The sequence below is a fragment of the Erpetoichthys calabaricus genome, chromosome 11, assembly GCF_900747795.2.
Source record: "Erpetoichthys calabaricus chromosome 11, fErpCal1.3, whole genome shotgun sequence".
NCBI lineage: Eukaryota > Metazoa > Chordata > Cladistia > Polypteriformes > Polypteridae > Erpetoichthys > Erpetoichthys calabaricus.
The window spans coordinates 136,258,792-136,285,429 of record NC_041404.2 but is presented as its reverse complement, the minus strand read 5'-3'; the positions used below and the strand labels follow the sequence as shown (position 1 = coordinate 136,285,429).

The following is a 26,638-nucleotide window of genomic DNA, read 5'->3' as shown; positions in this document are numbered from 1 at the left end:
CCATGAGCTTTGGATACGACCGAAAGGACGAGATCGCAGGTACGAGTGGCTGCAATGAGTCTTTTGTGCAGGGTGACTGGGCTGTCCCTTAGAGCAGGAGACGCCGCTGGCCCTGGCATTGAGAGGAGCCAACTGAGGTGGTTCAGGTATCGAATATGGAAGCCTCCCTGTGGAGGTTTAATGGGCACAACCGGCTTGAAGGAGACCCTGGGAAAGAGCTGGGGCTCAATGGGAGGATTGTGTGTCGCAGATGGCAAGGGAACACCTTGGGACCCCACAGTACGAGTTGGCAAGCGTGACTGAGGATAGGGACGTGTGGGACCTCGCTGCTTAGACTGCTAGCCCCCCCCCCCCCAGGACCTGCTATCAGAAAAGCGGTGGAGAAGGAGCAAATGTTTAAACGCTGAGTGACCCTCGTTTAAGGGTAACACGGACCCCCAGTCACAGGGCTGGAGTGCTTCAGACGAGATTACGATGACAACTATTTTTTACAGCCCTGCTCGATTATCTTTTCTTGACGGTGACATTTCAAAGACTTGTGTAAATATTTATTTGACAGCGAGCAGGAAAAGCAGGAGGGCTCAACTGGAGGAAGCTGGCTTTTAAGATTTTGTTTGTTCTCAGAGCTCACTCGCCCATCCTCGTCGCCATCCTTTTGACCTTCATGCGAGCCAAGCCCCCCACATCTGCTCAGATAACCCTTCAGGGGGGACACAGGAGCCCAGTACTGTCGGTCACTCGCCTCCACAGGATGTGCTCAGCTGGGCCTGCTAATGTCCCACACAGGCCACCATCCTGGAGAGAGGCACTCATGCAGCTGGAAAAGGGTGAAAACAACACAAACGTATAGAAAAGAAAATTAAATTAAAGGTACCAGGGTGTAAGCGGCTGCACCCGGGAGACATGCTGCCTTCTCGGTGTGCGGGTGGCCCGAGTTCTAAAGGGAACTTCCATCCATCCATCCATTTTCTAACCCGCTGAAGCCGAACACAGGGTCACGGGGGTCTGCTGGAGCCAATCCCAGCCAACACAGGGCACAAGGCAGGAACCAATCCCGGGCAGGGTGCCAACCCACCGCAGTAAAGGGAACTTGTGAGCAGACAATGAGCCGAGCGCCTTTGAATTGCAAAAGAGCCACTTGACAGGGAAATGAGTGGCACTCAACCTGACTGGCAGCTTCTGTGCGAGCAAAGAGACCGGCCGAGGCAGGGGGCACACAGGCTACAAGAACCCGCCGTCGTAAAAAAAGGATGTGCGTCTTATGAAAAGGCACTATATACTGTAGAACTGGGGTCTATCATAAGACTTTAATAAAGACACTTGGTGGGCAGCTCAGCAGAAATCGGGTTTCCTGACCAGAACTGGCACCGGTCAATCAGCTACTGCAGTGGCTCTTAAACTTTCTGTTCCTCGTGACCTAATCTTGCCCTTCTTAGTGTCTTCGAGACCCTGTGCATGACAAATGGCAAACCGGGGTACTCCCTTGAGGAACTGGCACCAGCAGTCATCCCCGTTTTTGGGGGGGTGCCACCAACAGTCACAGAGGAGCAACCCATCGGGAGACAGTTAACAAGCCATACTTGACCCTCTGCCATTGAATACAAGGGGGGGGCTCACAAGTCTGCGTGGATCGTTGCATTAACTGTGTGTCGTTAACGAGGGGCTTGCCTGTGGTCTGTGCTCCGGTCAGATCATTAAAAGTGGGTTCTGTCTCAAGGTGTGCATGATGGGAAATTAGTTTTTAGTTGTCCCCTCAGCTGGTGACATGTCACTCCAAAGCAGAGGGCACGGGTTTGGTAGGGTGTGGCCTAAGGCCACGTTTCGGCCTATCAGATGGCTGGGAGGTCGAGGTGCACCTGTCATTTTGAGGACTGATATTTGACAATTAGCACTGGGGTCAACCGGGGGTCCGATATACAGAATGTGCTGTTAGCGCTACAACATGGTGCACTCGGGCGGTGCTTAAAACTGTTCTGATTTGGGGCTTTATTACACCCACCCCACGTGTTATGGACCCTCCAGGTCACACTTGTCGACTGAGCGTATCACGTGTAGCAATGGGCTTTCTTGATAGACAGATAGATGAATATATGAAAGGCACTATATAATAGATAGATATATGAAAGGCACTATATAATAGATAGATATATGAAAGGCACTATATAATAGATAGATAGATAGATAGATAGATAGATAGATGGCACTATATAATAGATAGATAGATAGATAGATAGATAGATAGATAGATAGATAGATAGATAGATAGATAGATAGATAGATAGATAGATAGATGGCACTATATAATAGATAGATATATGAAAGGCACTATATAATAGATAGATAGATATATGAAAGGCACTATATAATAGATAGATAGATATATGAAAGGCACTATATAATAGATAGATAGATAGATAGATAGATAGATAGATAGATAGATATGAAAGGCACTATATTATAGATAGATAGATAGATAGATAGATAGATAGATAGATAGATAGATAGATAGATAGATAGATGAAAGGCACTATATAATAGATAGATAGATAAATGAAAGGCACTATATGATAGATATAGATAGATAGATAAATGAAAGGCACTATATGATAGATAGATAGATATATGAAAGGCATTATGTTATAGATAGATAGATAAATGAAAGGCACTATATGATAGATAGATAGATAGATAGATAGATAGATAGATAGATAGATAGATAGATGGCACTATATAATAGATAGATAGATAGATAGATAGATAGATAGATAGATAGATAGATATGAAAGGCACTATATTATAGATAGATAGATAGATAGATAGATAGATAGATAGATAGATAGATAGATAGATGAAAGGCACTATATAATAGATAGATAGATAAATGAAAGGCACTATATGATAGATAGATAGATAAATGAAAGGCACTATATGATAGATAGATAGATAGATAGATAGATAGATAGATAGATAGATAGATAGATAGATAGATAGATAGATAGATAGATAGATGAAAGGCACTATATAATAGATAGATAGATATATGAAAGGCATTATGTTATAGATAGATAGATAAATGAAAGGCACTATATGATAGATAGATAGATAGATAGATAGATAGATAGATAGATAGATAGATGAAAGGCACTATATAATAGATAGATAGATATATGAAAGGCACTATATAATAGATAGATAGATAGATAGATAGATAGATAGATAGATGGCACTATATAATAGATAGATAGATAGATAGATAGATAGATAGATAGATAGATATGAAAGGCACTATATTATAGATAGATAGATAGATAGATAGATAGATAGATAGATAGATAGATAGATAGATAGATAGATGAAAGGCACTATATAATAGATAGATAGATAAATGAAAGGCACTATATGATAGATAGATAGATAAATGAAAGGCACTATATGATAGATAGATAGATAGATAGATAGATAGATAGATAGATAGATAGATGAAAGGCACTATATAATAGATAGATAGATATATGAAAGGCATTATGTTATAGATAGATAGATAAATGAAAGGCACTATATGATAGATAGATAGATAGATAGATAGATAGATAGATAGATAGATGAAAGGCACTATATAATAGATAGATAGATATATGAAAGGCATTATGTTATAGATAGATAGATAAATGAAAGGCACTATATGATAGATAGATAGATAGATAGATAGATAGATAGATAGATAGATAGATAGATGAAAGGCACTATATTATAGATAGATAGATAGATAGATAGATAGATAGATAGATAGATAGATAGATAGATAGATGAAAGGCACTATATTATAGATAGATAGATAAATAGATAGATAGATAGATACTTTATTAATCCCAAGGGGAAATTCACAATTATTGGACTATTGTAAATATTATTCACAATATTAGGGTCTTTACGTTTGTTTTGCTGCATTCTTCAAACCACTCATTTCCCAAACCTGCCTAATCTACAGTCATATGAAGGAGTAAATCAACGCCATGGGCTTTATTTAACGTGTGTGAAGAGTTCATCTTCATTTAAGCAGAGCCTGTAGACAACGGTGCAACAAGAAACATCGGCAACATTCAGGAGTTAAAACCGTAAATCACATGATAACTGCAACCAACGGATTTGAAGCGGACACAAAGCAACACGTTTGCAGTGGCTTATGGGTAATTCAAATACACACCGTGCAGCACTCTGCCGTTAGTCAAGTGAACGTGAACGACGTGCCTGCCGTGAGATTCCAGGTACAGCGACTTGAGAGGGCAATTATTAGTGCCAAGGGGGGCACTTACTTTCCCCACAGACAGAAATGGCATATCAGATTCATTTTTTGTTGAATAAATTATTGCAGAGTTAAATTTGCATTGATTTTTCTTCAATTATGTTGCCTTTATCTAAAGACGCTGCTTACAGTGGGTATAAAAAAGAATCCCCCCCTTTGAAATATTCCCATTTTTTTGGTTTCACAGCCTTAAATTTAAACACACTGATATTTCTTCCCAGCTTTACTTACTCAATGCCATCTCTAACATTCAAGTGAAAGACATGACAGCAACAGTTCAGAAGAATTTAATAAATCAAAAACAAGAAATGGTGAAATGAATAAAGGACCCCCCCCCCCCCAAACTCGCTCAGGTGTCCATGCCCACCCACCATTCCCATTGCGGTTTACTGGCTGTGCTCAATTGTAATCAGTGTGATTAGTGCAGCTGTTCCTGGAGCGTTCATTCCCTTCCTTGGCAGAGCCACTGACAGCCAACAACTGTCTGTGGGGTTCAGGCCACTTTCAGAAGATCTCAGAGTTGTGGATGGACATGAGGCAGGAGATGGAGACCAAAACATCTCAAAGTCTTTATCAATGCCAAGGATCTCAGTAAAGTCCATCATAAAGAAGTGTTTGGTACCACTAGGACCCTCCAAACTGGATGGAAGAGCAAGGAGGAAACTGGTAAGAGAGGCCACCGAGAGTCCAATGGCCACTCTAAAGGAGTTACTGGAGTTTATGGCACAGACTGGTCATTAATGGTGTACCTGTGACAACAATTTGACAAGCGCTCCACAATGGTGACTTGTTCGGGAGGGTCGCACTTCTCAAGAAAGGCCACATTGAGGCTCGTTTGAGCTTTGCCACTTTGAAGATTCTGATGCCAAGTGGAAAAAGGTCTTCTGGTCAGATGAGACCAAAATCAAACTCTTTGGCCTCGACACCAAACAGTCCACCAATGCAGCTCACCATCCACAACACACCATACCGACAGTAAAGCATGGAGGGGGGCCTGGGGCTCTCGTTAGGGGAGAAGGAAAAATGGAGGGGGCAAAATCCCATCAAATTCGTGAGGAAGACCTGCCACCCTCTGCCAGAAAGTTGAAGATGGGCAGAATGTTCACCTCTCAACATGCCAACGACCCGAAGCACACAGCAAAACTGAGCACAAAACAGTGAATGTCCTGGTGTGGCCAGAGCCGAGACCGAAATCTGTGGAAAGATTGGAAGAGGGTGGCACGGTGGCACAGTGGGTAGCGCTGCTGCCTCGCAGTTAAGAGACCTGGGTGTTCACTTCCCAGGTCCTCCCTGCGTGGAGTTTGCATGTTCTCCCCGTGTCTGCGTGGGTTTCCTCCCACAGTCCAAAGACATGCAGGTTAGATCGACTGGCGATTCTAAATTGTCCCAATAGTGTGTGTGCCCTGTGGTGGGCTGGCGCCCTGCCCGATAATTGTTCCTGCCTTGCGCCCTTTGTTGGCTGGGATTGGCTCCAGCAGACCCCCGTGACCCTGTAGTTAAGATATGGCAGGTTGGATGATGGATAGAAGATTGGAAGACAGCAGACCACCAACGCTCACCAAACTTGAACAGTTAAACTGTAAAGAAGAGTGGGGGGCAAATACCAAGTGGGCTCAGTGTAGGTGTGCAAAGCTGATAGAGAAGGCTGTCATTAAAGCTAAAGGGGGGTCAACAAAGTGACATTGACACTGGGGGGGGGGGGTCCTTTATTCATCTCAGTAGGTCTTGGTTTTGATTTTTTACAATTCTTCTGAACTGTAGCTGTGAGGTCTTTCACTTGGATGTTAGAGGTGGCACTGAGTGAGTAAAGCTGGGCAGAAATGTGACTTTGTGTGTTTTAATGTCACCTGAGTCACCTCGAAAGCTCACATATTGTCATCATTTTAGCCAATAAAAGGGGTCACTTTGCTTGACTTCTCATTACATCCATTTAAGGAACGTTTCGAAGGGGGGGGGGGGATCCCTTTCTATACCCACTGTACATGTGCCCACACATGTTAAGGGAGAAAACCCGTTTTGTGGGGTGTACTTCCTTTTTTTGCTCAGGACTCTATTAAGGGCGTCAAAGTCTATTCTGGCAAGAAAGCAGCCTGGACGGGACAGCAGCGCACCTTCCCACCAGCCTTCAATGCCCAGTGCCCGCTCGTCCCATGTCCCGGAATTGGATTGGAGGAAGTCTGTAGGGGGCGCCAGCTTGTCTGAGGCAGGCTGCACAGAGAGATGACGCCTAGAGGCTCACCCTGGGCACAAAGTCTAAACCACGTCTAGAGGTGGCACTTATGGGTACACAATAGAATCCCAGCCTTGCCAGGGTGCCAGTCCATCACAGGGAGCAGACCGGCATATGCCAAGCTGAAAGTAGCCAAGTGGTTGGTGAAATGTCACCGGGCAGTACATACGTCCCTGGGAGTTGGCTCTTGTCATTGCCTTGGTATTTTTCTTCTTGCTCTGCTCTGCTCTGCCTTTCTATGCCATGATGTAAGTAGGGTGAGGCTCGCGTCTGCTCTAATCTTCCAATGCGCACTTTAATTATTCCCTTGGGGCCTCATTTTATTATGAAGGTTCATCAGGTAAAATTCCATAAACCTTCCCACACAGGCTGAGACGCACCGAGGGGCGTCTCGTGGCTGGCAGGCTGGGCCTCCTCATTGCTGTTTTTGAGACCCTCCTGGGCTACGAGAGTGCCCTGCCCGCGCGAGCGTCACCAGCGTGTAAAATGACCCGGCACTCACGGCGGCACAGGCCTCGCACCTCGTTGTTGCCTTGGGAACGCAAGTCATTAGCACAGCTTCGAGAGAACATGAAGTGTATGAGGAGCACTCGGCAATCCGGGTTCACACGGAACGGGCGCTAGAAGCGCAGCTGCTGCACAGCTTGTGCCCGTCGCCCTGCACCGTCAACCTCTTTGAGCTTCACTGAGGGCTAAGTAAGCAAAGTGAACAATACACCAAGGAACGGCTGCCCACCCTCATCTTAAGCCACAGTCGGCGCAGCCGTTCACCAGGGCGCTCCAGCGTGTTTCTGGGCAGAACAGATTTAGCCTTCAATAATGAAGTGACGTTTAAATTTAAACGACTCACAATTCTGAACTCAAGTGCCAGAGCTCAACGGGTGCCTCCATGTTGTGTTCCTCTTTTTAACTCCCCGGGAAAGGAAATCAGAAGAACGGCTGATGGCCCCGCAGAACAGACCACCGATCCTCTGATTCACTAAGTAGGCACGGCACGCGTTAAGTTGTTAAGGCCGTGCTTTATCTCATCACCTGCTGGTGACGGATAAGCTGGTGGAACTGGCATTTCACGGCACCAGTGACTGATCACGAGGAGTGAGAACATCGACTGGTGAGCAGAGTTCAAATGTGACGACTCAGAGTGAGAGACAAAGTGACCCCGCTGAACACGTGGTGACAGAGAGAACGGAGTCGGGTCACAGAAGTAAACGTGCAAACCTGGGAGACGACACGAGGCAAAAGGCATTAATAGGAGCTGGCAGAGGGCAACTCGACAAAACTGAAGATTAATCTCAGTACATTAACAGTCATTGGCTAAAGAGGGAGGATTTAAAAGAGAGATTAAAAAATATCAAAACACATTCACCTGGCACAGGTCAACTAGTTTAACAGAGTCATGAACGGCACTGACTGTATGTGTGTGTGCTCATTAGGAGCTGGCACAAGGTGACAGATGGCATTATTGAGCATCTAAATATACTAACAAGTTTGATTAGGAGCTGGCTGAAGGTTGATGATTTAAAATAGTTTAAAAGAATACATCGTATATACTCACGTATAAGTCTTGAAACCCAAAATCAGACACCAACTTATACGCCCATTCAAAAATACGACACTTCATTTTTATTTTCACATCTTCTCGCCTCCTCCAATCTCGCACCAGAATCTCAGACACATTGAATTTTGTTGCAGCAGCGCAGTTACCAATTTAAATTTAGTTTAAAACCAGCTTCATGTTTTCTTCTGATCGACAGATAAGGGATGCTCTTACGATAAAGGTGTATGAGGGTGTGAGACACAAATAACACAAAACAGTGCAAACGTCACTTGGGAATAGTGCGGGTATCACCGTGTGGTCACATAGGCACAATACATAGAGAACAAAAGGCCGTGTGCTCCGTGGTGACTCTCTCAGGTGGGCGGCGTTAGCATATCAGACTCTCTTGGACCAATAGCGCGAGCTTTCCACATTCGACTTATACAACTGACATTATAAAATACCAGAAATTATACGGTCACATCAAGGCCCGACTTCTCTGCGGGAGAACGTAAACACGAGTAGATACGGCATATCAAAATATATTCCCCTCCACTGTGCTCATCAGGAGCTTCCACAAGTCATCTAGGGAGTGAATTTAACATATGAAGAAATTGTATCAAAATGTATTGACTGGGGTGGCACGGTGGCGCAGTGGGTAGCGCTACTGCCTCGCAGTAAGGAGACCCATCTGGGTTCGCTTCCAAGGTCCTCCCTGCGTGGAGTTTGCATGTTCTCCCCGTGTCTGCGTGGGATTCCTCCCACAGTCCAAAGACATGCAGGTGAGGTGGACTGGCGATCCTAAATTGTCCCTAGTGTGTGCTTGGTGTGTGCTTGGTGTGTGTTGGTGTGCGCACGTGCGTGCCCTGCGGTGGGCTGGTGCCCTGCCTGGAGTTTATTTCCTGCCTTGCACCCTGTGTTGGCTGGGATTGGCCCCAGCAGACCCCCGTGACCCTGTAGTTAGGATATAGTGGCTTGGAGAATGGATGGATATATTGACTGTATGTGTGCTCATTGGCACAAGACAATGGGGAAATTGAATTTAAGAGATGAAAATCCATCTAAATATATTGAACTTAATGGAGCTCGTTAGGAGCTGGCTAAAGGTGGATTAATTAAAAGAGGTTTTAAAGTGGCCAATGGAAGCTGGCACAAGGCAATTAAAAGAATTTTAAAAACTTAATTTCAATACATCAACCTTGATGTTGCTTATGAGGAGCTGGCACAAGGCAATCAGGGGCTAAGATAATGCAGTTGTGTCTTTTAACTAAATGTGTTGATCATTACAAGTTGGCACAATGCAAGTAGAACATGGATTATACATTTAAAATCAGTTTTTAACTCTAGTGGTGCTCGTTAGGAGTTGGCACATGTCAACTAGGAAGTGAATTTAACAGAGTTTAAAAAAAAAAATGATACAACTGCATTAACTGTATCAATGCAAATTTTAACAAATGAAAATCCATCTAAATATATTGACCCAGATGGTGCTCATTAGGAGCCGACTAAAGGAGGATCCTTTTAAAGAGATTTAAAAGATTAAAAAATATAACTCAAAATGTGCTCACCTTCACAGTGGTCACTTGTAGCTGGCATAAGACAAATAAAAATGAATTTTAAAAACCTGATCTAAATTTATCAGCCTAAATGTGCCTCATGAGGAGCTGGCACAAGGCAATTAGAAGATAGATTATGCATTTAAAATTAGTCTTTAACTCGCCTCAACCCTAAAGGTGCTCGTTAGGAGGTGGCACAAGTCAACTCAGGTAAAAACTTACCTAAACATATCGACTGTATCTATGCTCATTAGGAACTGGCACAAGACAATACAGAGCATCTCATTTAACAGATGGAAATCCATCTAAATATACTGACGCTGACAGAGCTGATTAGGAGCAGGCCAATGGAGGATCATTTAAAAAAATATCAAAATGTATTCAGGTCCAAAGTGCCCAGTGGGAGCTGGCACATGAGAATTAGAAGATTGATTTTAAAAAACCTGATTTCAAGGCATCAACCCCAGTGATGCTTATGAGGAGCTGGCACTGCCACAAATCTGGGTTGTGGCTTACCTGGATTCTTCTCATTCAATTTTTAAAATTTTTTTCTTCATACATGTATTAGGTATTATTTATTTCACGGTTATAAAACAATGTCTCCTCGACGCCATTTAGTATTTTGTTTTGGGCTGATTGAAGCCATTTTGTCGCCCTTGTACACGGCTGTATGGTCGCTATGCCTGTTGCTGGTCATGTGACAGTGCGAGTCATCTTGTCCCATCTATAAAAGATGGCAGCGCACAGCTTCATATATAAAGTGTTGGATTTTTCTCACAACAAACTTTAATTCACAGGGTTAGTGAGAGACTTTCGTTGTTGTATAACTGTGAGGACTTTAATGTTTATTTGGCCTTATTGTTGGCTCCAGTGATTGGGTCAGCTGCCTTATTTTGGTTTATTTGATGTGGACTTCTCCCTTGACATCTGTCCATCTGTAGGTATCTTCTGCCTATTCCAATGAGGTCTATACAGGCACAGTGCAATTAAGGAGTGTCACAAATATAAAAACGTCTCCAAATGTATCAACCCTATTAATGCTCATTAGGAGCTGGCACAAAGCACTAGGGCACTGAACTAAAAGAGATCAGCAAATTTATCAAAAGTTGCTCATTAGGAACTGGCACAAGACAATTATGGGAAATATAACTTAAAAGAGATAAGAACCCATCTAAATATACTGAGCCTGATGATGCTCATTAGGAGCTGGCTAAAGAGAATCATTTAAAAGAGATTAAAAAAAAACATACTCAGTAGTCACTAGGGGCTGCACTCTCCAAAGTTCCTCAAGACACATTTCAATAAGGCAATGCAGGGTCCAATTTAACCCTGATAAGTGCAGCGGGTAGTGCTGCCACCTCACAGGGACAAGATGAACTTCAACATTGCTCACTAGGAGCAGGAACAACAATCGCTCACTCATCAAAACTCAAGATTAGCCTTCAGTCCAAACCACTCATCATCAGCTTGGGTGAGACAGTTCAGGCACTGATTTCATAGACACCACCATTTTATCTCTATCTATACACCGAGAAGTGCAGTCAGAGTGAAAGGCAAACCTGCTAATGGTAAAACGAAGCAACTTGTTCATTAAGAAATATGTTGGGTTGCTCATTAGGAGCAGGGACATGTTAGCTAATGAGAACTATTGATTGGTAGCCATCATTGCTGATGCACTTTTAAGCTCACTAGGAGCAAGGAATGTGTTGGTTAATGAGTGCCATCACCTAATGGTTATTACTGTACCCATTCCAAAGATGCTCAGATGTGACATCAGCGATATCAGTGATTGATCCAAATATACCCAAAGGCTGCTCATTAGGAGCAGGGGTGACATGATTACAGATCTCATGAAATTCATTGTGCCAAGTTGTTCTTTATGGTCACTTTGGGACTACAGTCAAGTTTAAATATAAAACATTATCTCTGCTTCTAATGAGCTGCTAACTAAGAGTGGGCACAGGGGGAGCAGCAAACCAGTTAACAGGCTTACCTTCGTGCTAATGTCTCATACTTCTCAGAGGCATTCATTTATAAATTTACAGAATTGTTTTGTCAAGAAATTCAGTGGCCAGTAGACCTTAGAGTTGCTCATTAGGAGCAGGAACAGTGAGATTACAGAATTTGTCACCTAACTTGTCTCTTCTCCTTATGGGTTGCTCATTAAGAGCAGGCACACAGTGAATGTCAGTCTTGTTAAACAAGTTATCACCTTGCTGTTTGCGTTACTTACATCCTGCAACCACTCAATAGTAGGAAAAAGGAACTCGTTTATTAAAGAATTTATTGGACAGAAGACCTGAGAGATGCTCATTAGGAGCAGGATAGAGTGTAGGCCGTGTTGGTCAGCCTTTACTTACACACATCTTCACTGCATTCACTCAAAGCTGCTCATTAGGAGCAGGAACAGAGCTGCACATGAAGAGCAAGTACAGAACACATTGTGATATTTATTTCTGCTCCTTATGAGCTGCTCATGAAGAACAGGTGCAGAGTCAATATTAACCTGGTTAGCCCAGTTATTGCCTTAGTAAAATAAAGGGTTAGATTCATTAAAGAAGTTATTGGACAGTAGACCCAAGAGATGCTCATTAGGAGCAGGAACAGTGTATAGAAAGCAGTGGATAAAGAATGTCATTGCTTGATGGCCGTTGCCATATCCACTCCAAAGTTGCTTATGATGAGGTCTGACATTATAACACAGAGTCTCGAGTCCAATGACTCAGTGCTTCATCCAAATGTGTAAACCCTAAAGCTGCTCATTAGGAGCAGAGAAGATGGGATTACAGAGACCATTGCGATTTTGATTCTGCCTCTTATGAGCTGCTCTTTAAGAGCAGGCACAGAGTGAATGTCAGTCCTGTTATTATCTTGCTGTTCACATTACATAAATCTAATGACAACTCTGTTGTAGAATAAAGGAAATCATTCATTATGGAATTCACTGGATGGTAGACAGCAGAGTTGATCATTAGGACATGGTGACAACGGTATTGGTTAGTAACAGTCGTCACTTTGATGGCAACCATCACTGTATCCTCTCAAAATTGCACATTAGGAGTTCTGACAAGATGAGCGAGTCAGAGCTTTATCCAAATGGAGCAGGGACAAGGCAACTCTCGGACATTGTTGAGCATGCAATTTACTTGTGGCTCAAGGGAAGGTGGGCTTTATGACTCTGGCCTATGGATAAACAGGGTGACTTTACTCCTTTACTTGTATGAACTCCCAAAAGCTGCTCATGAGGAGCTGGGACAAGGTAACCAGGGGCCTGAATAAGCAGAGTCACGGGTACCGAGTGTTTCCATTACTTGCTGCCCTGTAAGTCTCCTCTGGTTGATTAAGCCCACCAAGAAACTACTCATTAGGAGCCGACTAAGGCTGTCTGATAGAATTACTGTCCTGGTTACTGGGATCTGACAGCAATGTGGAGATGTGAACATTCATAGAAATTAACGTCTGGAACACAAACAGCTAGCAGCAGTCAGGGTGGTGAGAAGCTGCTTGTTTAAAACTGACCCCCCCCCCAGGCTGACCGCTGGCCATTTACTGTGCGTCCAGCGGTTTCCCAGCCCCCACAGCGCTGCTACAAAGGGCCGCCTTGTTTAAGTCACACAAAGCAGAGGCCTCTTCTTTGAGCCTCACACCAAAACGTAAACCCACCCGCTGGCCGACTGACCAGGCGACGGTGGCAGCAGAGCCACCAGCTCTCAGGTGGTGTGTCATCACATTCCAGCCTCCGGGAGTTCTTTGTGGCTCCTGTAAAAGCGGCTTACGCTGTCACGCGTGTGTCATCTGCTGTCTCCTTCTAAGCCTCGATTAGCCTCGATCTCGTTAGGTCAAACTGCAATGCCGATGTCACCAGCCACTGCTGCTTACTTAACCCAAGAGATACTGTATAGCGCCCCACAGGACTCCCTGACGTCAAGGGGGGCCTCACCTGCGAGTACAATGTAGCGGTCACCCACCTAAATTTCCTGTGATGGGGAGGTAAGAAGTTAATGGAGACCACTGGGGAGCACACGAGGGGCGCTTTACCTACAGACCCCCCGCCTAACTAAGCTGTGGGCAATTCATTTCATGACAGAATTAAAGTGCAACTAAAGGGTGGTCTGTCCATCTACCTGGGCACCCAACGTTGGTTTGTGAGAGACTCTCACGAGAAATCTTCTTATTATAAAGCGCCTTTGACAAGGAATGGCACCGTAAAGCGCGGCACATTTATAGTCAGCTACAGAGGCTGACAAATTCCCCCTGGGGACAAATAAATTTCCATAACCGTTAAATCTTAGGTTACAAGTAAACACCACTCGCAACTTAAGGAATTTCAAGTTTGCCCTTTAAAGTAAGTTTAAAAACTCGATATTATAAAGCGCCTTTTACAGAGAACGTCATCCCAAAGCAAGTTTAGTACTCAGAGTACACCTGTGGAGCGCCATTTTAAAATGTGAAACCAGACAGGTGGCGTACTTTGCCCACGGTTCACACGGGCACTTTATATAGCACCGTTTACAATGAAGATCCGGAGAACCCAGAAAAGAGAGGGGCAAATAGAGGAGTACAGGGAGAGGAGAACAGGGGAGTGTATGAGGGGGCAAAACAGAGGAGTACAGGGAGAGTGTACTCTCTCCCTGTACTCCTCTATTTCCCCTCATACGCTCTCCCTGTACTCCTCTATTTCCCCCCTCATACACTCTCCCTGTACTCCTCTATTTTCACCATCATACGCTCTCCCTGTACTCCTCTATTTCCCCCTCATACGCTCTCCCTGTACTCCTCTATTTTCACCCTCATACGCTCTCCCTGTACTCCTCTATTTCCCCCCTCATACGCTCTCCCTGTACTCCTCTATTTCCCCCTCATACGCTCTCCCTGTACTCCTCTATTTTCACCCTCATACGCTCTCCCTGTACTCCTCTATTTACCCCCTCATACACTCTCCCTGTACTCCTCTATTTTCACCCTCATACGCTCTCCCTGTACTCCTCTATTTCCCCCCTCATACGCTCTCCCTGTACTCCTCTATTTCCCCCCTCATACGCTCTCCCTGTACTCCTCTATTTCCCCCCTCATACGCTCTCCCTGTACTCCTCTATTTCCCCCCTCATACGCTCTCCCTGTACTCCTCTATTTTCACCCTCATACGCTCTCCCTGTACTCCTCTATTTTCACCCTCATACACTCTCCCTGTACTCCTCTATTTTCACCCTCATACGCTCTCCCTGTACTCCTCTATTTTCACCCTCATACGCTCTCCCTGTACTCCTCTATTTCCCCCCTCATACGCTCTCCCTGTACTCCTCTATTTCCCCCCTCATATGCTCTCCCTGTACTCCTCTATTTTCACCATCATACACTCTCCCTGTACTCCTCTATTTTCACCCTCATACGCTCTCCCTGTACTCCTCTATTTCCCCCCTCATATGCTCTCCCTGTACTCCTCTATTTCCCCCTCATACGCTCTCCCTGTACTCCTCTATTTTCACCCTCATACGCTCTCCCTGTACTCCTCTATTTCCCCCCTCATACGCTCTCCCTGTACTCCTCTATTTCCCCCTCATACGCTCTCCCTGTACTCCTCTATTTCCCCCCTCATACGCTCTCCCTGTACTCCTCTATTTTCACCCTCATACGCTCTCCCTGTACTCCTCTATTTACCCCCTCATACACTCTCCCTGTACTCCTCTATTTTCACCCTCATACGCTCTCCCTGTACTCCTCTATTTCCCCCCTCATACGCTCTCCCTGTACTCCTCTATTTCCCCCCTCATATGCTCTCCCTGTACTCCTCTATTTTCACCCTCATACGCTCTCCCTGTACTCCTCTATTTACCCCCTCATACACTCTCCCTGTACTCCTCTATTTACCCCCTCATACGCTCTCCCTGTCATACACTCTCCCTGTACTCCTCTATTTACCCCCTCATACACTCTCCCTGTACTCCTCTATTTACCCCCTCATACACTCTCCCTGTACTCCTCTATTTACCCCCCTCATACACTCTCCCTGTACTCCTCTATTTCCCCCCTCATACGCTCTCCCTGTACTCCTCTATTTCCCCCTCATACGCTCTCCCTGTACTCCTCTATTTCACCCCTCATACACTCTCCCTGTACTCCTCTATTTCACCCCTCATACACTCTCCCTGTACTCCTCTATTTACCCCCTCATACGCTCTCCCTGTACTCCTCTCTTTTCCCTAGAAGGCCCAGTCACACCTACTGTATTTTGCCAGTTTCTCCTCCATCCCAAATCCCATGGTCAGAGTTTTCTCCTGATGGCGCACCCCTCCTGACTAGACAGTGAACTACTGAGGACATTCTCCTTGTCACAATGTCCGTGCCCTTTCAGGTCTCTACGTTTCATGTATGCACGTTGGGCCGCACCCCAGCAAGTGACTGCTGAAAAACAAAAGGCTGTCTGTTAAAGTCAGACACGGGAGCAAGAAAAGCTGGAAGACGCATGCAGTTGTAAACATCGGCGCGACAGGATGGGTGGGGGCGCCACTGCCCAGTGTGACCACGGGGGTCAGGGCGGTGCCCTCAAGGAGGGCCCACTGGAGGACAATGTGGGAAATCAACAAGAATTTTCAGGAAGGGGGGGGGGGGGTGGCGATGTCCCTAAGAGGCAGCAGACTGTGAACCAGATCTGTGGTTCAAATCCCACAGCTGACTGACACAGACTGCCTGACAGTGATAGTCGTGCTTGTAATTCAAGGCGCTATATAGAAACACTTTCATCCAGCCCTGCCCAAGCTGTGCCGTTTCTGGCTAAGATGGCCCCACAGACGCACCTTGTGCTTTTCTGACCGAAGTCACGTCGCTGCTATCAGGGCTCCCTTGTCACTTATCTCCGTAACACAGATGGCGTCGACCCACACACAGAGGGGGCCATCCTGCCAATAGACAGTGGGAGGGGTGCGCCACGTGACCAAGGGCATCAAGGAGGAGGGAGAGAGAAGCGTGCCATGTCACATCCACTGGTGTGCAGAGCGGTGCCTGCAACCCAATTCACCGACCTGTCCATATCACACCAACAAAGACACGAAGTAAAATGAATACATGGAGGGGTTTACAGCTCTACGTGGTGGGGGGGGACAAACACCAGCAATCTGAGAGGTGGTCTGCAGTGGACAACAGACATGGAGCTCATCAGGAAAGGTGCTATATAAGACAAACACGCTTACAGTATATGTGTGTGAAACTGAAGGCTCTGCAGGGTGGAATGGACGAGACCCCCCATTACTACTTAATGTGCCCCCCACAACACACCTGGAGAAAGGCACAACGGCTCATGAATACATTTAGAGAATTAAAGGATGGGTGACAAGACGACTCCCCACCGTCACCCTCTATGCCATGAGGGACGCCGGTCTGAATGGATTCGTTTCTTTTGTCAGCCCCGAGGGCCCAAAGCCCACCATTAGTTTTGTTTGCCAGATGACCCTTAACGGTTTTTTGTTCCCACCTTATGAAGGATTTTCTCATATCTCAATTATGCGGCTTTTAATTTTAGATGCTTTTTTAAGAAAAGACTTGAATTGCCTTCTGCTTGACCCGATTATGTTGTATTGTGTTGGGGCTCACGGTGAAAGGCGCTATATAAAAATGACCCTCACTGTGCTTCTCTTTTCTGTCCAGTGCCGACAGTTGGCTCTCATTGATGCCTTCATTACCCTGCGGTCTTCCTTTATCAAATCGGATTTTTATTCGTAACGATAATACAAATCAATACACCAAAACTCAGATTTGTAGAAATAAATAAATAATAATAATAATAAATCTTATTTATTGGGCACTTTACATTAGCAGTAAACCTCATAAATGCGGATTACTGTATCTGAGCTGCGCTTTCTGTTCTGCCTCATTATCTGCATTTCTTTTTCACGTTAGCCGTCCATCAGTTTCTTGAACCCGATCACTTCAGTTCAGGGCCATCAGGAGCTGCTGCCCATCCTGGCAGCACCAGGTGAAGGGCAGGAACCAAAGCTGGGCAGGATGCCAGTCCTCTGCAGGGCACATTCACTCACATCTGTCTTTGTGATGTAGGAGGACAGCCCAGACAGGACTAAACTCACCCGTGTGCCAGCCTGAATATGCAGTATGTGTACGTGTGAATTCACGATCTCAACAGTGCGAGTGTTCGTTCGCTTTTACGTTGACATAGTTTGCTTTGTGCCTTTCGAAGGAGTGAAAGGCGCTATATGACACACACCGACTCTCCTTAATTTCTCTGGATCTTCTTAGATTATCAGGAATGTAATTTAAGCCCTCAATGGCTTTGAATCATATCCAGTAACCTTGGGGGGGGGATCCCTGTGGGACATCCTGAGACTTCGTGGGACCCCCTCAAGGTTGCTGGATATCCCGGCCAGCCTGTCCTCTGGTACTGGGAGTGCTGGTACACAGAGTGGACGGGGCAGACCCTCTGCGTTTCTCCCGGCTGATTCTGGGGTCCGTCAGCAGCGTGTTCTGCTCCTACTCTGTTTGACGCTTGCATGGACTGGGTGGTGGGCAGGATCAGGGGGTCCAGCAGCTGGGGGGCATCTGTTGGTGAAGAGAGATTCACTGATCTTGACTTTACTGACAATGCTGTGATCTTCAATGGAGGCTCTGATCGGGGGTCTCGAGAGACTGAGTGAGGGGTCCTGATAAAAACCAAAGAGCCAGGCCTTTAGTGACCTCTTGGGCACAGCCATCAGCAGTGTGTCTGTCCGAGTTTCGACCTCTGCAGTGACATCCATGCGACTCTGGTGACTCTTCCTATGGAGTCAGTAGATGGATTGGGGGGTCATGATGTCACTTTAAAGGGGTGTGTGGCACAAAAGGACGAAGGTCCAAGTCTTTAGAGTCCTGGTGCTTCCTGTTTGTGAGACATGGACGCTATCCAGTGACCTGAGACCAAGACTGGACTCCTTCATGTGTGTCACTTCAGAGGGTCCTTGGGTACCACTGGTGTAACTTTGTGTTGCTCATGGGGTCCCAAATGAGGCACATGACCTGCACTGTGCGGGAGTGTCAGTTATGGCATTATGGTTATGTGGCGCGATTACCCGAGGATGATCCAGGTCATTGTTGAGGACACGAGCGGCTGGACCAGGGCAAAGGGACGCCCACGTAACACCTGGCTGCAGCAGATAGAGGGTCATTTCCGGAGGGTGAGACTGGACCACATGTCTGCTTTGGGGGTTTGCCAAACAGGATCCCAAACTGTTTCATTGTGTGGTGGGTGCGGGTGCTGACCTCAGTGGCTTTAAGGTGGTCTGACAGGCTCTTCAGTAAACACTGGCAGCGGGCTTGTTTAAATGCTGACCGGTGGGTAGTGCTCCCTTAGTTCTGTGGGCACTGACCAGCATCATTGCTAGATTGGGTGCCAGTCTATCACAGTTAACATCAGGCACATGGCAAGGAGCAGCCCTGGACAGGGCACCAGCCTCTTTCAGGCAAAACTGGGCACAAAGGAGAGAGCAGCTTGGGGCGAGGATGCCAGTCTGTCACACGGCTCGCTCATGCGCAGATTTAGAATGGCATCATGTAGGTGCAGCACATTAAGCTCTCGGTGTTTGTAAATTTATTTATTTGACTTTCATTAGAATGCACATATTAAAGAGCGGGAGGCTGTGATTGGCTGTGGAGTTGACCTCTGACGGGCAGCCGGAGGACCTTCCACCCCTCCAATCGAACCCCCCCCCCCACTCAAATATGCATTCCATCCTTCTGTGGGGCCCCCCCCCCATGCCACCCTCTAAAAGCCGTGCAAATCCATTGTCACCGATTCGCGCTCCAAGCATTCCAGAGCATCAGACCCCAGGGATGAGGCCAGAACATCTGGAAGTCACTCAGCTGGCACATGTCAAGTCGAGCCGAGCCGCGTCTGCCAATCATGAGAGGCGTCAGGAGGGAGGAAATGTCAAGCACCCTGCCAGATGTGCGACAGGAGGGCGAGTGGACGGACGGACCCACCAGCCCCTGCATGTCATGGTGGCACGCGGCCTGTCGGTGCAAATCACAAGTTTCCAGAAAAATGAATAAAGTGTTAAGAGTGACAGGAGTGAGGAAAAAAAAAAAAAAAACAACTGAAGTAATAATCAGCACAAAAAATAAAATAAACAAATAAATAAATAAATAAAATAAATAAACAAATAAATAAAATTAATAAACAAATAAATAATCCATTCATCAGACCACAAGTTTATATAGCGCCTACTCTCCAGTCTCCTCCACTCTCCTCATTCAGGTCTTTATGGACGAGCCTTTCGCAGTCCCCTTCGATTTCAAGCCCAGCCCAGGGTTGATCTTTGGATTCATACGGCGCCTTTCACCGTGGCCAGGAGTATTATGGAGTATTAAATCTGCTTCATTGATCACCTTTTTTTTTTTTTAGAGTTGTGGATTTTAGAGTCAATTTTCACAAAGTCAGATGTTAATTCATGTTGTGCCTTTCTCTTTCTGTGGCACCTTTACCAGTAGATGCTGGCAGTTGATCTACCACCAAACCGGCTTAGCATGCCCGTGACCGGAGCCCATCATGATGGCATGGGGGCCATTCCAAAATACGGCATACTGATATATCCAAAAAATAAATAAATAAATAAATAAACCGGAGTGCAGCGAGGAGAAGCAAAGCAAACCTCACACTGGCAGCTGGAATTCTCTGGCACTTCATACTGAGCAGAGTTATAGTGCGTCTTCTCCAAGGGCCACTTTATAATAATAATAATAATAATAACAACATGAATACAGCGGGGCCTTTCAGTGTCCCCATCTGCCGTCTTTACTTCACGATGAGTGCACTCCAGTAAGTAAGAGTCCTTATATAGCGCCTTTCATGGTGAGGGCTGAGGGGCTCTACTGCACTCTTACCCTTGTGCCCTTCAAGGGACACTTTGGATTTCCTACACAGCTTTACGAGAGGCCATCCTAAACTTAGATAGGAACTTCATTGCCCAGCGAGCCCATTTTATGACCCACCTTTCCTAGTGAGCTTTTTGTGACCAAAGCAGATAAAGTAGCCAGTGCCAGGCCACTTGCCAGGTGTGAACAGCCTGTCGTGTGGCATTGCCCTTTCATCTGTCCCAAGGTGTCTGTCAGTCACAACCGATGGTCCTCACTTGCAGTTTTCACATAAGGACCTTCACACCCCTTTGAAAAACTGATGCCATTGAGTATGCTTATTGATTAAGCCCTAATGGCACATGATGGGAAACTACATTGGCACTAAGCAACCAATCAGCTGGGTACAACTGGGATGGCCTCACCTCAGAAGCAAAGCAGGGCGCATATAGTCCCATATAGTGCCTCTCTCAGAAAGTGCGGTGTGTTTAATCCTATAGGACCCACACACTTCATCATATTGCAGTCGTGCCACCCGGGCACAGCGCCTTTCCATTCTATCTTTATGGCATGCAGTTTTATATGGCACCTTTTCATGATATGGTCAATTATTTTTTATATGACATCAATCCACCTGGGCAGGGCAAGAAGTCGCTCTCGTCCCTGAACACAACCTAAACCCTACCTGTCCCGTATGGCTAACATAACATAATGGACGACGGCACAGCTGCAGCCAACCTGACCCCTCCAGTGCCAGCAGGATGCTCGCTTGTCCTCTGGACAGAGCATACAGCGACTGGCACCTTTTAGACGCATCCAGAAGTCCGCTGCCGGCACCGGCGTATGGCAGGAGGAACACAAGCAGACAATGGCATGAAACAAGACATTGTGAGCGGCTGAAGAATGCCATGCTTGTCCGACTGCCCGCCATGCCCGAGTCTTTGTCTCCATTCATCACTCTGTTGACGCTGCAGTGAGATGATACAAGCTAGTGGAGCAGGGTGCTGCGGCAGAAGGTGTTGGTTCAGTGGGGCACCTTTAATCAGACTTAGGTGGGAAGGTGCCAAGAGCCGGCATTGAACTCAACAAACGAATCAACACTTTTACCAGCCAGCTGCACTCTGCCACCCGGATTATGACTCGGAGACATGTGGTCAGAGTTTGACCTCTGACGGACACTCAAGCAGCCAGTGCCAAGCCACTTACCAGGTGTGAACAGCCTGTCGTGTGGCATTGCCCTTTCAGCTGTCCTGAGGTGTCTGCCAGTCGCAACTGATGGTCCTCAGTTGCAGGTTTCACTTAAGGACCCCCCATGCCCCTTTGAAAATCTGATGCCACTGAGTATGCTTATTGATTAAGCCCTAATGGCACATGAGGGGAAACTACATTGGCACTAAGCAACCCATCAGCCGGGTACAAGTGGGATGACCTCACCATAGGCCAAGAATAACGTTAAGACCACCAGATAAGAAATCTCCAGCAGCCCAGTGTCCTTGTAGCGCCAGTCACATCAAACAAGGAAACCCACCTGGCCATCTGTCTGGCATCACAAGGGAGGCACGTGCTGCTCCTTTGGCACACCAAGACGAGCATGGGCAAATGAGACCCTTAAACAGAGAGCTCAGAAAATGACCCTCGTGCAGCAACTCCTCGCCCTTGAATCTTTGGTCTAGCTTTTCACCCAGTTTTCCACCTGTTGGCACCATGTATGTTGCCCAAATGACTGTATGCCAATCTCCCAAGGATGGCATCCTCCGGGGTTTCTGTGACCTCCAGACAGAACACACTGTTCAGAACTTTGGCCACTTGGCAGAGATTTATGGACCTGCCAACCCTTTCTGGCACTGAGAGTGCCAGGACCCTTGTGGGCAACTACGCAATGCCACCAACACGGAGGACAGAAACAAAACTGCTGGAGAAAAAGGAGCCGTGGATGGCAGTGTGAAGTGGGGAGGTGCTCGATCAGACTGCACACGCCATGTGCCGCTGGGCAGGCGGAGGGTGGGGGGGGGGCACCTGCTTGTAGTCAGCTGGGGCGCCGGCGGTCTAATTGGGTCCAGATTTTATAGACTTCCTCTTCTGCAATGACCTGCCTTGTAAACGAGGCCCCTTGTAACTGGAAACCCCCGCATGTCGAGGTGATCTGGCGCCCAACAGTAAATCTGGAATCACTCACACCGCAGCGCCGCCCCACCACGGAATGACAATGGGTGAGACGAGGTGTTGGGCGAGAAGGAACAAAGAGGGCAGCATCAGTTTGCCAACCCAAGAGAAAAAATATTGAAGAAAAAAAAAAATGAGTGCCCTCACATCTTCCGAGGACGAGACCCTCCATCCCATACAGTAGATCCCACCAACATTGCAGATTCTACCTCCACTTCTCCTGAGGTCCAGGCCTCCCACTGGACATCAAACCAACCAAAGCCACCCCAAGTTCCTTCTCTTTTGGGATCTCCCATGATCCTCCAGCACTTACCCTCCTGCCATTGTCCAACGTGCTCCTGGGCGACTGCTTATTCATCTCCCCACTGCTCAGCACTGATGGCTGCTTCCAGAAGGTGCCGTTCTCCTTGACGTCCTGCGGACTGGCTGGCACCAGGATACCCGTGTGTGCCATCTCCTCTGTGGCCGTGAGGTGCAGGCTGCGCAGGAATTCATCCGTCTCCTTGTCCACCACTAGGAGGCGCGTTTCAAGTTCCTGGGCTTTGATCTGTTGGACCACCTAGCAGCAGAATTAAATGGGAAATGAGCTTCAGTTACACGTTGGGGTGAAGGGTGGCATTGGAGGGGGGGGGGGGCATCCTGAAAATGGGATGGGTGCCTGTAATTGCTATTTGAAGGTAAGCATGCAGAGGAGCCCCAAAAACACACACACAGAGAGACACAGCTGGCAAGGTCGCTGCGTGAAGTTCCAAATTTCCTGGAAATTCAGATGAACAGACAGACACACCCACATACCGCTGCACCCAGCGGAGAGGTATAAGCATGGCATGTGGGCACACAGGAGTGGGCAGGGGAAATGAAAGGAAAACTTTACAATTGATTTATGGTGTTACCACTACCACACGCCATGCCAACACAGCTGGGCTGCTTGGAGGGGTCACAGACCCGGGGGTTAGCCGTAGTGGTCACATCTACAATCAGAGATGGATGGCAACTGTGCCCTAAAAGTGCCCGACATGCCCACTTTAACATGATAACGAAGGCCAAAGAGTGGCAGCAGATAGGGAAGGGCAGGACTCCTCTCAATGCACACAAAGGTTAAGCTGCATGGCACACCTTCACCACACAGCGCTGGCAGGTTTCAAACATCGGGTTTACAGTGGATGTGACCCAGTTGGGTTTCTGCTATTCATTGTTGTCGTTTCATGTCGGAGGTTGTGGAACACCCTGGCATCTCATCAGGGTCCCACAGATCCAGTAGCACTCGGTGGCAGCGACCTGGCACTTGGGGATCCAAAGACCCCCCCCGGGGCCATCTTGCAGTCCAGTCCAGGACAGGTCATGTCTACCATCAGAGATGTGTGCCAGTCAAGCAGCCCCATATGTCAGACATGCTCACGTTAACATTGGGGACAATGCAGATAGTGAATGAATTCATCAAGGGCACGGTGCGGGCAGGGGGTAAGCAGCATGGCACACCTCTCACAACAGTCTGGACACCCAGTGACGACCCCAAGTCCACGGAGTGCAAGTTACACGGGCGGTGACAACATCTGCTGTCTGTCCGACTCAAATCGAAATGTCCGCCGTGGTCCCCTCGGCCACACACAACCTGGACGTCCCTCAGTAATGTCACACGCTAAACAGCGACACACATTAAGTGTCCCACAAAACGACCCTCCCAACAGTCCATGCCCCCCAGAAGAGTGACACACAGATAAAGACCCCCCAGTTCACCCATTTTGCCACCATTGGATGGGTATTAAAAGATCAGGCAGATCGCAGGAAACGTCAGCTTTACTTTTCACGGAGTCCTAAAACTGTCCCGGCTGCCATCTGCTAACGACACGACCGGCGGGCGCACGCACTCCCTCCCTCCCAGCATTCGCGTCTTCTCTTCCACCTACAAGACGGCGTTTGGGGGCCACGCTCGCTCACCTGGTGATGTGTCTCTCGCTCCACGTTGCGCCCGTTCACCTGCACCAGACGATCTCCTGCTCGCAGTCCCGCCGCCTCGGCCGGTGAGCCGGGCTCTACCTTACGGATGTACTGGCCGCTCTTTCCTTTCTCGCCGTGAAGGTGGAAGCCGTAGCCGTTGTCTCCCTTCACCATGCAGCAGAGCCGCGGTATCAGGTCTTTGGACATGTCTGCCAGTTCCACGCGGCGGGGGGCCGTGGCCCCCAAACACCTTTTGAAAAGATAAAGTCTGGGAACGAGACGCGCGCTTCTGCGGCTCTGTGGAGAAAAGTCTTGAAGCAGTGCGCGCTCTCGCGACTCGGTAAAGTCTTGGAGAAGTGCGCGCTCCCGTGACTCTCAGTTTAAAAAAAAAAAAAAAAAACACTCCGCGAGATAAACGCGTCAGTGGGGCCGAACGCCGCGGGGCATCCCGTCCAGGCCGCCTGTCTGTCTGTCTTTCGTTTTCAGTTCTTCGCTGCCCGACTTTCTCTTTAATCCTTTCAAGACCGCGTAAAGCCAGCAGTGCGAGGATCGGCGCTCCGCTCGGTCAGGAGAAGTGCGACGGAGCGCCGCCCAGGCCGAGGGGCGGAGAAACCTCGAGGGGCGGGGCGGGGCGGGGCGAGTTATTGACACTTGTAGGCTGAAAGAGCGCGTGAGCGAGCAGGCGAAGGGACCAGTTATGCCTGGAGGAGGCCGAGGGACTGACTGGTGCGGCCAAATTCCTGAGCAGCTGAGTACACCGTTACTCAGGAATGTCTTACGATATCAGTATGGCGGCTGGCACGCCTTGACACCCTTCTCCTACTAAGAGTCTGACACCCAGAACTCGCACGAACGGGTACCTCCCGCCTAACATTAGTGGAAATTGAAATACATACCATCGAGAAAAACATCCATTCATCAATGAATTCTCCAAGCTCACTTTATCCTGAGCTGGAGCCTTTCCCAGTCAACACGGGGCGCAAAATGGGAACAATCCAAGGACAAGGCGCCAGGCACAGCCAAACAAAAAACTGAAACACGTAAACAGATAACGAGTCAAAGTATAAGACAATGCAAAACAAACAATAGTAGTTAATTAATACAATGGGAACAAAGAAGTAGCAAACTGAACGTTGCACTGTTTTCCTGTGGCTTCTGGTTGGAGTGAGAGAAGCGCTGAAGTGCATAATGGCGGCAGGCACAAAAGGTCCCCAGAGGTGCACTCGGAGTGAATTCATTCACTGAGGTGTGAGGCTGTGCCAAAGTGTGCTCAAAGACAGCGCCCCCTGGAGGGGATGGGGAGGATTGTTTAGTGCATCCAACTTTCCCCAACAGACCCCGGAGTGTCCAGAGTCGGTCCTGTGAAGGAGCTGACGTTACTGGTACAACCGACTGGTAAAACAACTCCAGCAGCTTGCTGCCCAAATCAGAAGATCTCGATCTCTTCAGGGAGCACAGTCTGCTCTGGTCCTTCTTATACAGCGCCAGTGCCTTTCCAGAGCAGTGCAGTTTGCTGCTCATGTGGACCCCCATGTAGCTGTGCACCAACTTCTCCTCCTCCTGGATGGCGACTGGTCTCTGCGGCTTCTTAATGTGCCAAATGTCCTCCACCAACTCTGTTGTATTGTTCATTATGAGCACCTCATCACTTCTGTGGGCACCATGCTGAGACACTAGCCTTCTACCCTGGCACAGGTTTGGGTGCCGACTGTATCTGCCTGCACTCCGACTCATTGAGGCTCAACATGACTTGTCAGTAGACTCCAGACCTCCTCCATCCATCCACCCATCTTATTAGACTGAGTAGGGTCACAGGGAAACCTTACAGCCTATCCCAACAAGCATGGGGCGCAAGGCAGAAGAAATCCCTGGACGGGGCCAACAGAAAGTGGTGCAGAAAGCCCAAAATTTACTTGCAAAGAGAAGAGCTGAAGCCCAGCAGTCTCGGCTTACCTATCAATGCCTGAGGGACGATGGCATTGAATGCTGAACCGAAGACAATGGACAGCACCCTGACGTAGGTGTGAGACATGGACAGGCGAGGGGTCTTTGGTGGGCCGGCTGCATCAGTAGGCCAT

At 47.5% G+C, this 26,638-nt stretch overlaps 1 protein-coding gene across 1 annotated transcript in view; it reads right to left on the bottom strand.

Annotated features, from left to right (window-relative positions):
* The window catches only part of LOC114660971 (Na(+)/H(+) exchange regulatory cofactor NHE-RF2), a 51,587-nt gene extending 26,445 nt beyond the window's left edge, over positions 1–25,142 (bottom strand). The window contains exons 1-2 of the mRNA XM_028814016.2: positions 24,561–25,142; positions 22,936–23,181 (exon numbers count right to left, since the gene is read on the bottom strand). Coding sequence (XP_028669849.1) covers positions 22,936–23,181; positions 24,561–24,767 — 453 coding nt within the window. The 5' untranslated portion in view covers positions 24,768–25,142. The remainder of the gene's footprint in view (positions 1–22,935; positions 23,182–24,560) is intronic.
* Between the last annotated feature and the right edge of the window lie 1,496 nt (positions 25,143–26,638).